The following is a 12850-nucleotide window of genomic DNA, read 5'->3' as shown; positions in this document are numbered from 1 at the left end:
TGTTTTAATAAATATAAAGTTGCTTAAGTAATCATTTTGAATAAAATATGTTTGTCTAATATTAGTTTTTTTATGTTTGTTTTATTATTGGTGTCACTATTCGTCAAGGGTTATGATACACACTTATGTCCAGTAGGGGGCAGGAATGCACTTAAGTGGGTTTTCCTGTCACCAATAAACAGGCTAATGCACCAAAATGCTGGATGCCAGCTGCTGTAAAAATATAAGTAGTAGTTATTAAACACAAAAGGAGTGTCCAGATAATATATATAGCTTTTCCATGGGGGTTAACTTGACCAACATGATGAGCAGAGACTTTTAATCAGCGTTTTTTTTTTTTTTTTGTATATGATAATTAACAATCAAAATTATACCAAAATCTTGCAATTTTGACACCCACATTGTAAATAATTATAAAAATTTAAAAAACAAAACAAGAAGACTATAGGCTACATTAACATTTGCAATAGAATAGAGGAGTTTAGTTTGAGTATACATTTATATTTATAATTCTGGTTGCTTTTTGAACGTCCTTTAAGGGTTCTATCTGTCCATTTATATTTGTGTATGTAATTACCTAATTAAATGAAAAGGTTTTAAATAAAAATATTTCTTATTTTGAATAGTCTATTTGTATAGACTAATATTTTATATAACATATGTTCATAATTTAACATATTTAATCCCTCTATTAATCACATTATTTCTATTTCATAAGCTTTGCAATAACCAGATTTGTGATAAATGTTTGTGAATTTTATTTATTTATTTATTTTTTGTATGTTTGCGCGAGATGTTATAGGTGTGTTTGCATGCAGTAAGTTTGTGTATGTGCGCGTGTTGTTGAGGGTGTATATGCATAGACAGAGTTTATATTTATATGCGAGTATGTATAGGTGTGTTTGCATGCTGCGAGTTTATATGTATGTGCATGTAAATGTGGGTATTTATGCGAGAATCCAGTTTATATGTATATGCAAGAGTGTATAGTTGTGTTTGCATGCAGCAAGTTTATATGTATGTGCGTGTGTGTTAATGTGAGTGTTTATGTGAGGATCGAGTTTATATGTATGTGCGTGTGTATGTGGGTGTATTCATGCGTCAAGTTTATACACAAGTTTCATCTGTGTTGTTTTGAACATCCAGTAGTATAGGTGTATATGCGAGTAATTTATAGGTGTATATACACGTTTTATGAATGTGTTGATAAGCAAAGTTTGATTTAAATCCTATACACCATAAAATTATAATTATTTCATAAATATAAGCGTTATTGTATTTTATATCCGATAAAACTGCAGCTTCTCTGTTCAGTTGCGTCTGTTTATAGCGCACTGATGACCGGATTAAGAAGGCGGCCGCGTTTGACGTATCGGAGCAACGGACCTAGATAGCTATCTACTATATAATGTCTAAAATTAACACCTTCTTTTTTTAACAAATTATTTCCTGAGAGTTAAATCTTCTTTTGGGTGATTAACTACTAATCGCAATAATTACATGAAAAATAGAAAAAAATATTTATTGATTCCTTGTGTTTAGGCGCTACGTCATCCACATGCGTGATTTTTTCAAATTTGAGTTGCTATAGTAACGCGTGTTATTATATGACTCGATATATAAACACTGAAAGCGCTGAAAATCTTGGTTGAGAGACGAGGCGAATTCAGAGACTTGCAGAGACTTTTGTGCTGAAACTGATTTTTCAAGAAGCCCTGAGGATTTCTGAGAGGAGACTTTCTTTCCAGGACGACATCGGAGGATTTTTTCTTTGAAAAGATTATATAATTATTTTAATCGTTCAGATTACTTGTTAAGACGCTTATTTTATTGCTCTTTTGTCATTTCTGTTTTAGTTTGTGCATTTTTTTCTTCTTGTGTGTTTGACATTTTAGTTGTTTTTTATTGATTTGTCATTATATTTTCTCTTGTTTGTATTTTCTCTTGTGGTGGAGTTTTGCAGGACGGTCTTCATGGCGCAAATGGCTGAAAGAGGAAGTGAGTGTTCTTCATTTGACATTTGTTTATTATTGCTATGTTTATGTTGTGTTTTACTGTGTTTTAATAAATGAATATGAAGAAGATTGTGTAAATCAAGCCATTTAATCTTAAAATATCTCCTGCTAACAAATAAATATTATTTTATTTAATAAAGAAACAAACAGACTTATTGAGAAAGTATTTTATTCCTTGAATCAGTTTTAATGATTGTAATAATGCAGTGTGACCACTGACAGTGAGTGATGTTTTATTAATAATCAATAATCAGTGTTTGCTGTCTGTGATATTTCATCCTCAGGCCGCTCCAGATCCAGGAGTGCAGCTTTCACCCAGACAGCAGTTCAGGACACAGAGACACGGGACGCTTCTGGTGGGCTTCCTGGTTATTTGGCTCCTCTGTCCTCCCTGTTGGCCGATTCAGTGTCCACAGATCAGAGGAAGAGGAAGCAGCAAACGGCGTCCACCTCGTCTAGGAGACCTGCCAAACGCTCTCGCAGAGGTCAGCACAGGCTTATAGTGGAGACTCAGTTGTGAAATGATTGGTCATTAAAGAGACTCAACTCATGTTTTCTCTTCAACACATTTCTGCTGCTCTTCTGTGTTGCAGACCAATATGCCAAGGGCCCGTTGCTGGGACGAGGCGGATTCGGCTCTGTGTTTGCTGGGATCCGCAGGTCTGATGGACTGCCAGTAAGACTTTTCCTTCACTCCTTCATTCAGACAGGCTTTTGAAATGTTGATGTCAGTAAATGTCCCGTGTCCCGATCAGGCAGGGCTTATTTACTGTGCTTTATCTGTCTACAGGTGGCCATCAAGTACGTGTCTAAAGAGCCGACGGACACCAGATTGAAAGTTGTAAGTTGAGCGTGAATCTGTTGTGTTTGATTCAGTCCTGGATGTAACGAAGCATTTGTCCTGCAGGACGGTCAGGGTCGTCTGCCACTGGAGGTGGCGTTGATGACCCGCGTCTCTTCAGCTCCTGTCTGTCCCAGTGTCCTGCAGCTGCTGGACTGGTTTGACCATCGCAGACGCTACGTCCTGATCCTGGAGCGTCCGGCTCCTTGCCAAGATCTCCAGAGTTTCTGTGAGGAGAACGGCTGTCTGGACGAGCCTCTGGCCAAGAAAGTGCTGGTGCAGCTGATCGCGGCGCTGAAACACTGCGAGAGCCGCCGCGTCCTGCACCGAGACGTCAAGCCAGAGAATCTGCTGATCTCCACAGACTCACACGACATCAAGCTGCTGGACTTCGGCTGTGGAGATCTGATGAAGGACTCGGCCTACAGATACTTTGCAGGTTGGTTTGTGTGACTGAAGGAAACGCTCTGAGGATGTTTGTGAACTTGCTGTGATTCTCCAAAGGGAGTTTGTGTGTACTGGAGCCTTTAGAGTGTGTGTTTGTGCTCTTCTTGTGTCTCTCAGGCACTCCAGCTTTTGCTCCTCCTGAGTGGTTTCGGCATCATCGCTATCATGCCTCTCCACTGACAGTCTGGTCCATCGGCGTGACTCTCTACAACATCCTGTGCGACTGTTTCCCCTTCAGAGGCGCACAGAGGGTCACGTCCAAAAGCAGACTGCACTTCCCGAGGAAGCTGTCGACAGGTAAGAGATGAAGATGATGTGGTGAGCGAGCAGAAGTTTGTGCTTTTGTGGTTCTGAAGGCTGTGTTGTGTGGAACAGAGTGCCGTCAGCTGATTCGCTGGTGTCTCAGTGCAGCGCCAGCAGATCGGCCCAGTTTAGATGACATTGAGCGCCACCCCTGGTTGCAGTGAACAGGTGGCCAGTGGCATTACACTTATCTGAATGCCAGCAGTCGTGACTTTGCATTGTTAGAGTCAGTGTAGATAAATGCTTTCAATGATTTGTAGAGGGTGAGCAGGAATGGCAGAGGAACTGCAGAGAACAGCTTCCTGATCCTGAGCTTCCTCTGCTGCATCTGTGAGACTCTGTGTGGATGCTGGAGGAGCTGAAAATGCAGCGCCAGCTGAAACCAGAGCATCGACGACACACATCAGCCAGTCTAAAGCAGACAGATGTGGAGGATTTAGACCAGTTAGACAACAGGTCTACTATTAATGACCAGCACATTGTATATTTGCATATAGCAAAGCAGAGATTGGTACATGAAGACAGTTAAACCTGTACAGAATGATCTATTTCTTATAAATATCATGTATTTTTAACATTTCATCAATGTACAGAACACAAATAAACATTCTTTACATATTTGATGTGGTTTTGTTAGTGATTGAATAATTCATCACAGACAAAGCAGAATCACAGTGAAGAGATTCATGTCTAAGTTATTTCTAGAAAAAAGGCAAATAAAGCATTTACTGTATTCAGCTTTCCTATAGAAAACCTTTAGAATAACAAGATTTAGTTACAGTAAGAACTGTGATCAGATTATAAGCTGTGTTTAGAGGTATTTAGCTTATATTAAAGTACAGTCAGTGCTGACAGAGTATGATTTCCCTCAGCTCAATCAGCTTGCTTGAGTTTTCACTCTTGAGTCTGGTGAGAAGAATCTGTGAAGAACATTGGAGGAGAGGAGACTTACTGTATCTTCTGCTGTCTCAGTATTACACTGTACAGTTTTAATTGTCTATTTTGTAAGACTCAAATATCAGGAAAGATGTATTATCTACATTATCCATCTGTTATAATAGAGAAATTTCAGCATTGTGGATGTGACATTTCCTGTCAAAACGTGAAACCTAAAATCACAGAAAAAGCATATGTTATGCATTATCTTACATTATACTGAAACATCTGTTTATATTTTCCAAAACAACTGACCACAGAATTATGAGATCAGAAAAAAATCAATCTGTAACCATTTTTAATATTTTAAATGAGGAAAATAATCATGCGTTATGGATGTGACCAAAAATAAGTTTGCGGGTTTACAGAAAACAACATACTTTGTAGAAATTCTGTGAATTAAACTGCACAACCCAAAAGAAACAATGTGAAACAAAATCAGAGTCGGCTCACTATAGAACATAAATAATATATATAATATATTTTATTTGATATTTTTGCATTTATGAGAAAGGTTTATTTTGAATTTGACTCCTCTCTGTTGTGGATGTGACAGATGTGAAATTGGCACTTGTGTGACTTTGGTAAATGAAAAATAATTGGTTGAAAACATTGACAGAGACATTTTTGAATATTTTACAGTACTGAAAAACACAAGCCCACACATAAAAATAACCTACAAAGAGTTTTGCTATTCTGGAGAAAACTTTTTCAGGTTGACATTTGCATGGATTTGCTCAAAACTTGGTTGCTTCAGGTGATACTTTTCCTTTCATGTTTCTTGATTTGTATAGTTTTCTTCGTTGTGATGAACGGCCTCTAACCGTTTAACAATCCAAACACCAGGCTGAAGGTGGAACTCACTGGTTCTTGGAGAAAAAGAGATTTTGTCTGATGAATCTTTATATAGTGTCGCATCTTTACTGTTTCTGTCTAAAATATTGAATGATAATTAGCAAAAAAAAATATATGTTTAAAGTGCTCAAACATCCACGTTATACAGACACACACACACACACACACACAGTTATATATATATATATATATATATATATATATATATATATATATATATATATATATATATATATATATATATATATATATAGGCCTATATAAATATATATATAAATATACAGTTGAAGTCAGAATTATTAGCCCCCCTTTTAATTCGTTCATTCATTTTCTTTTCGACTTAGTCCCATTATTATTCTGGGGTCGCCACAGTAGAATGAACCGCCAACTTATCCAGCATATGTTTTACACAGCAGATGCCCTTCCAGCTGCAACTCATCTATGGGAAACCTTTTAATTTTCACTATTAAATATTTCTAAAATTATTATTAAAGAGAGCAATGAAATTTTCACTGTGTGTCTGATCATAGTTTTTTGGAGTTTTATTATTTATAGTATAATATAAATATTACTTATTATTAAGTCTTATTTGTTTTGGCTAGAATAAAAGCAGTTTTTAATTTTTAAAACCACTTTAAGGTCAGTATTATTAGCCCATTTAAGCATTTTTTTAAGCAAAAAAAAAAAATGTAATGGTTTGCAGAACAAACCATCGTTATACAATAACTTGCTCAATTACATTAACCTGCCTAGTTACCCTAATTAACCTAGTTAAGCCTTTAAATGTCACTTGAAGCTGTATAGAAGTGTCTTGAAAAGTATCTAGTCAAATATTATTTACTGTCATCATGGCAAAGATGAAATAAATCAGTTGTTAAGAATGAGTTTTTAAAACAATTATGTTAAGAAATGTGTTGAAAAAAATCTTCCCTCCGTTAAACAGAAATGTGGGGTGGGGGGGTTAACTTTATTTTTATTATTATTATGTAGTTTTTTTTAAATAACATACTTTACTAATAATTTACTATTTATTTAGTATAACCCATACTACAAAACTATTTATTTAAAATATTAAACAAAAAAAGTGTCTCTTGAAAACAACTGATCCCACACATTGTTCCCCACAGTTACATACAGTTTACTTGATTACGATAGGTCCTATAAAAAAGCACCAAATAAAACAACGCAGAAGAGAAGATAAATAGAAGAAAAAATGGACAAACACAGGTAATTTTATGCAGGTAACTGAATGAATATAGTCTTAATACACTGAAGTAAAACTTGTGCTAAATATTGTGTGTAATAACACTTGTTCCAGAGATGCAAAATTTTGTTCCACCATTTCAATGTTTCTGTCATGTCATAGTGCATCTGGGGTGGACAGAAACAAATTAATTGTAGCTGGACTCTTGTCTGGTCGCTTAAAGTTAGGGCACGGTGTAATTTCTCATTTTAAATAATAGTTTTAAAAGATATATGTGTGGTATTTAGTGATTCATTTTGTTTTTAATTTAAATGAACTAATTTAGTAATGTTTGTATGTAACTGGACTTTTAAAATTTGATCTAAAACTGTTTCTTTTCATTTAAATAACATTAGTGACAACATTAGAAAAACATACAGTTGAAGTCAGAATTATTATCCCCCCTCAAATTTTTTACTTCCTTTTTAAATATTTTGCAAATTATGTTTATTAGAGCAAGTAAATTTTCACAGTATGTCTGATAATATTTTTTCTTCTGAAGAAAGTCTTAATTGTTTTTATTTTGGCTAGAATAAAATCAGTTATTAATTATTTAAACACCATTTTAAGGTCAAATTATTAGCCCCTTTAAGCTTTATTTTTTCAGATAGTCTACACAGAACAAAACATCGTTATACAATAACTTGCCTAATTACTCAAACCTGCCTTGTTACCATAATAAACCAAGTTAAGCCTTTAAATGTCACTTTAAGCTGTATAGAAGTGTCTTCAAAAAATAAATAGTCAAATATTATTTTCTGTCATCATGAAAAAGATGCAATAAATCAGTTTTTAGAAATGAGTTATTAAAACTAGACATTCTCTCTTCCGCTTAGACTGCAGTCTCTTCATTTGAGCATTTGTTTGTATTTATTTGAATGTTTATTTGCAATTTAAATAAACATTTTCTGTGAATTCTTTACCTTCATGAATTCTTTTTTACATGAATAATGTTTCAAATAAAATATAAAGAAAAATATACAACTATAGTCAAAATTAAGTTATCCATGCATTAACTAAACCCGCCAGTAGGTGGCGGTAATGCCCTGTCTTAAGTGAATAAGACAGTTATTCAGTAACTAAGCAACGGTTGTATTTATGAACAGGTCAATGAATCGACTCTGACAATTAATTTCAACCACAGATTTATTCACCAAACTAACCCACTCTAGCCTAAATAACCACTGGATATATGTAAGCGCTACCAGGTTGGAAGAATGATTAATATTCTTGAGATTGAAGATTTTTGTTGACATTAATTGCAGTGGATTTTATAGAGTTACAAGAAAAGGTAGAAAATGGTTTTAACTGCGAACTGTACTGATTTTATGTGTGAACATGCTACATGCTGACACAGCGCTGATCATAAGTAACCAACTCTTCCAGAATCATCAGTCATTTAAAAGGTGAATCCCAACAAACACACAACGTTGCCTCAACGTAGCGACCTCCTTACAACGTTGTACCAACCTTGCAAAAAGGTTTAGGATTCTACGTTGTGGCTAAAGGTTGTCACAACGATGTCAGATGCACTGAACATTCTTATATTAAGCAATGTGTTCCCTTTATTATGAAGTCAAAATCATTTCACAGGTAAAAACTGACTCAAATAATCAAATTAATAATGCAACGAGAAAAAGGATGATGAGAAAAGGATAAACGTTGATTCTTGTTTGAGATTTATTGGAAGACAGAAACAACATGCTAATTCATGCTAGAATCATGCTAACAACATGCTAATTCGGGCTAGAATCATGCTAATTCATGCTAAAAACATGCTAGTAACATGCTAATTTATGCCAGAATCATGCTAACAACATGCTAATTTATGCCAGAATGATGCTAACAAAATGCTAATTCATGCTAGAAACATGCTAACAACATGCTAATTCATGCTAAAAACATGCTAACAACCTGCTAATTCATGCTGGTCTGGCTTGTTTTAGTTGTTACTTATATGCTTTTATAACTTTAAGTATATACTTGTTACTTATAGTTGAAACTATCATGTCTTTGGAAAGAAACCCATGCCAACAAAAGAAGAACATACAAACTCCACACAGAAATGCCAACTGGCCCAACCGGAACTCGAACCAGCCAACCTCTTGCTGTGAGGTGACAGTGCGAACCACTGAGCCACCGTGCCACCTGGAGGTCATATCTTCTTCAATGTTACAAAGTTGAGGTGTAATGCTACACAAGAATGATGCTTTGGTTGGGTATGGCTACTTTGGCTCTCAGTTTTGTGTCATGATTTGATTTGATTCTGATTCACAAGTTCTAATTTGTATTCTTGATTGAATTCTTCAGTGTGTTAACATGAAAATATATAAAGCGAGAAGTTTGTAAGTTCCACACGCTGTTGTTGAAAGAACAATGTATTTGTTCAGTGGAACAGTGATGTTCAGTAGTATTGCTGCTTATTAAACTGAAATACACATTCATAAATATGTTAGAATTTTTTTTTTATTATTATTAAAATCAGCTCCATTATTGGTCCTGTTTCAAAGTACACGGCTCTTCTTGAGTCTATACTTAGAGCTTGGAAAAAATATCCATTGTAGCCACAAAGGCTCTTTAGATCCAAATTCGTCTGTTGTAGTGACCTCAATCAGCTCCTAAATAGTTAGGAGCTAAATTAACACTAAATAGTTCTAAAAATCTACTTTTCAAGCTGTTTGGACAGACATGTGTGCAAGTATAGTGTATAGACCATTATATTCGGGTGATATAAACACACACAAGCCTTTTTTATCAATTAAACAACAAAAAACGGTGGACCAATTGGAGCAGTTTTCAGACTGACTTTACGTAGGAGTGCGATCCCCCCGCCCACCAATATTGATTGACAGCCTTGCGTCACGATCATATCCTCAGTTTCTTGTTGCACGTCCGCCATTTTTAGCGTGTGAGTCAAAGTGATAATGCTAAAGGAACACCCTTGCTCTATTTTTTGATGAAAAGCTCATTGGGCTCAACACAAGATCAATATTCTCCACATTATCGCTGTAATCGGAATTATTGCTTGTACCTTTTGCATGACGCCGTGCATTTTGGAGTTCTGGGCAAGGGTTTCTGTCGGCATGCACGCGGTGGAGCTTCGGGTCAGCGGCTCGGCGCTGCGTGGGTTTCTGTCAGGCTGCACGCAGCGGAGCTTCGGGTCAGCGGCTCGCCGCTGCATGGGTTTCTGTCAGCGTGCACGCGGCGGAGCTTAAGTTGATAAAGTGTGTTTAGTTATTAGTTTCGGTGTACAAGCTCGGCACTTTACACCGAGACTATACAAAGACACAAATGATTTTGTACTCAGCTTGGTCTGTGTCCGACTCGTTCATGTACGGCTAAATGCTCATCCTAGCATAGCTTAGCTTCTCCCTCTGTCTGTCAGCCTGTCTGTTGAAAACACAGAGCGTGGGAGCTCTTGGCTCTGCCCCCTTGTTACATTGGGCGGGAAGCCGAAACTGTGAAGCAACACGCCCCTAAACAGCAAACCGTGTAAACGCCCACAACATGACACTTTTTAGCACATTATAATAAAAACATCTGAACTGTGTGTTGAACTTAATATAAACTGGTGACCCCAGAAGAACCATAATATTAATATTAAATCATAAAAAAGGGAAACTATGTGCCCTTTAAATTTCCATCAGCACTGATGCCTACAGGCTTTTTTTAGGTTCTCGTTCTGGAGGTGCCGTCTTACATGACGGTCCATGCCAAAGGAAATGTGGACGGGTACGTTCTCGAAAATCTGAAAGCAAGGCTGGAGCAGTGGTTGAGGTCAAGAAGAAGGTGCAGCCTAAAGAGCAAGAAGATGACATTGTTGATGCAAGCGCTCTTGATGATCAAGGTCAGTGGAGTGCAGATTACATTCTATATATTTCATCATCTCCTATATTTGAATGCATTTTAATTGTACACACAGGTGACAGTGATTATAACCAGCTGATGAGGAGGCCAGATCCAGACTGGCTGTCAGGCACTTCACTCCTCTTCCCTCCTGCTCTTCATCATGTCCCACGTCTACCTCACGGAAATGTCCTCGCAGGATGGTGGGACCTCCTCGCAAATTTCTTCCAGATTCAGGTAAAGGGTTAATCTAGCTTTTTGGGTCACAGAGGTAAAATAAGTGAAGTTTCACAAACTCATTTCAAAAGGAGTGTGATATTATTGACAGCTGGTCCCTATCGGTAATCATTATCTAGCCAATCGTATTATTCCAAATTTAACATAAATATCCAGCCTAACTTTACTCCCTATCTTCGCTTTGGAAGACCCCACCCATTCATCCCTTCTCCCACCTCCTCAATTCTAGGATTGGGCTACATGGTGGCTCATCGATCCCTCTAAATGCTCATTGACCAGATGGGAGCGATGAGCTCATCTATTGTCATCTATCATCGTCGATTGTCAAGTGATGCGATTTCGCAGGTCAGAGTTCACCTAGCTTGAACTTTGCACCACAGCGAACTGCGAAACTTAACGCATGACCCTGACGTATCAGCGTGTGTGAATGGAAGTCTATAGGGAGAAAAGTCAAATGTGACCACAGCTTAAGTGTGAGTTCTGCGATTACACCTGTAATAACAAGAAGCACCTGCTCAATTATCAGCTGTCCCACACCAACGACAAACCTTTCAAATGTAAAGAGTGCAAGTATGCAACAAGCAAAGAAGCCTTCCTGGTGTCCCACATCACCATTAAGCACACTGGAGAGTGAGGTAATTATTAGGAATGTTCATACATCAGGAAGGGCTGGGCGATTAACAGCAGACAATTTTCATGCACTTTTTGTCAGTAAAGCTGGTTCTAGTAAACATCCAAAACATTTTTTCAGATGCATTAGCGTTTACTACACACTACACAGAGTCATTGTACACTGATAAGCTATGCAAACTCAAATAATAACAGAGATAATCATTCTGTAATAATGACAGCTGTTTGCGTCACTTTAGCTCATTAGCAGAGACTGAAAGACCTGTAATGGATGTGACAAAGCAGACATCCAAAACATGCAGTGTTGGTGGTTCTCCAGGAATGTGGTTGAGAAACACTGATTTAAAGGTATGTAAATCACCCATTTAAGGTCCTAACCTATTTCATGTTTTACATGTTTAATTTTTGTAGCTTCAGAAAATTCAGTAAGGACCAGATATTCATAAATGTTATAGCAGCCGTTTTAACATTAATATATGATTGAATTGCTTCTTGTTACAGTTATGAAATAGTTTGTCAACAGCTAGGAAATGTTCATGGGCCAGTGACATCACCACATAGTATGTTGTTACTCCAATCTCACTTCATAACAATCGATTGTTTGAAATAAATCTTTCTGGAAGAGTATTTCATAGTCTTGTGTTTATTAGACATAATGAATCAGTGAAAATAGTACAATATTCTGTTTATTCAAGCACTAGTGGTATTTCCTGGGTTTCTTCATGGGCATTTTGGGTTTCTGTGAAAGCGCCCTCTGGCTTTTGGCAGAGATTTACTATAGATCACACCATCCCTCCCTGACAAGATATGCATGAGAATGTATGATCTGCTCAATCGAGTTTGCATTTTTTTTTAACAATTAATGAAACAGGGCTGTTCAATATTTGATTCTGATTGGCTAATGAACATTTTCAGATCTGCAAATTTATTTTCATGGAAGCAAACAGCCAAAGAAGTTCCAGGCAGGCACTATGCTAAATGATTTTAATTGTTTCATAGAGCACAAATGGCAAAAGTTTAATCACAGCAAAACTATAGGCTTTGGTTGAGATAGCTAAGAATCTAGTCCCTGACACAGCAGTAGTTTGAATACAACAATGTCTTTAGGTGTGGTAACTGTAGTACAAATGGGATAAATTTACTCTGATCTATTGAAGTTGCAGAGTAGTTTCTAACAATTCAATGCCTGTCATCAATTTTTCCTCAGTTAAATTGGTGGAATGTTTTCTGATCATGTCTGTTTGTCTTTACCCAGGTGAAAAGCCCTTCTCCTGTAAAATGTGCCACTTTACGACACGACACAGGAAGAACCTGCGACTACATGTGCAATGTCGCCACCCTGAGACTTTTCAAGAGTCGAACACATCCAGATGAGCCGATCTGACGACGACAGACGCCTGTTTTCACCCTGAAGCAGATTGAGGAGCTGAGGTTACAGCATGAAAACCAGGAATTTCAAGAGACCATTGTGAGTACATGGATGTGCATCTTGTATGT

At 36.9% G+C, this 12850-nt stretch overlaps 2 protein-coding genes across 13 annotated transcripts in view; both read left to right on the top strand.

Moving 5' to 3' along the window:
- Positions 1-681: 681 nt before the first annotated feature.
- Positions 682-5327, top strand: pimr53 (Pim proto-oncogene, serine/threonine kinase, related 53). 2 transcript variants are annotated; one of them, XM_087240663.1, is made up of 8 exons: positions 682-1998; positions 2300-2500; positions 2609-2691; positions 2806-2856; positions 2923-3295; positions 3421-3600; positions 3679-3774; positions 3867-4228. In XM_087240663.1, exons 1-7 carry the CDS (start codon positions 1974-1976, stop codon positions 3768-3770), a joined length of 1005 nt encoding a protein of 334 aa, XP_087096789.1. In that variant the 5' UTR covers positions 682-1973; the 3' UTR covers positions 3771-3774; positions 3867-4228. The 2 variants fall into 2 exon arrangements, with proteins under 2 accessions (XP_087096789.1, XP_087096788.1); XM_087240662.1 differs by lacking the exons at positions 3679-3774; positions 3867-4228 and adding an exon at positions 5185-5327.
- A 2350-nt stretch (positions 5328-7677) lies between these two features.
- Positions 7678-12850, top strand: part of LOC147837069 (uncharacterized) — a 36983-nt gene continuing 31810 nt past the window's right edge. For 3 of the 11 annotated variants that reach the window (XM_087240676.1, XM_087240675.1, XM_087240673.1), the window contains exons 1-7: positions 7678-8046; positions 8637-8859; positions 10314-10487; positions 10563-10723; positions 11593-11701; positions 11855-11913; positions 12609-12821. In XM_087240676.1, coding sequence (XP_087096802.1) covers positions 8844-8859; positions 10314-10487; positions 10563-10723; positions 11593-11610 — 369 coding nt within the window. In that variant the 5' untranslated portion in view covers positions 7678-8046; positions 8637-8843 and the 3' untranslated portion in view covers positions 11611-11701; positions 11855-11913; positions 12609-12821. Of the gene's footprint in view, positions 8047-8636; positions 8860-10313; positions 10488-10562; positions 10724-10952; positions 11359-11592; positions 11702-11854; positions 11914-12608; positions 12822-12850 lie in introns of all 11 variants that reach the window. The other 8 variants (XM_087240667.1, XM_087240668.1, XM_087240669.1 and 5 more) reach the window with 7 other exon arrangements.

Source organism: Danio rerio, chromosome 2 (assembly GCF_052040795.2).
Source record: "Danio rerio strain M-AB ecotype USA chromosome 2, GRCz13ab, whole genome shotgun sequence".
In the NCBI taxonomy this organism is placed as follows: domain Eukaryota; kingdom Metazoa; phylum Chordata; class Actinopteri; order Cypriniformes; family Danionidae; genus Danio; species Danio rerio.
The sequence above is the reverse complement of the archived record's forward strand: the minus strand, read 5'-3'. Positions and strand labels throughout refer to the sequence as shown.

Coding starts and splice junctions, on each gene's coding strand:
- pimr53 (XM_087240662.1), top strand. CDS start 1,974: ATGGCGCAAATGGCTGAAAGAGGAA. Junction 2,501..2,608: donor TGCCAAACGCTCTCGCAGAG/GTCAGCACAGGC, acceptor TCTGTGTTGCAG/ACCAATATGCCAAGGGCCCG. Junction 2,857..2,922: donor CGGACACCAGATTGAAAGTT/GTAAGTTGAGCG, acceptor TTTGTCCTGCAG/GACGGTCAGGGTCGTCTGCC.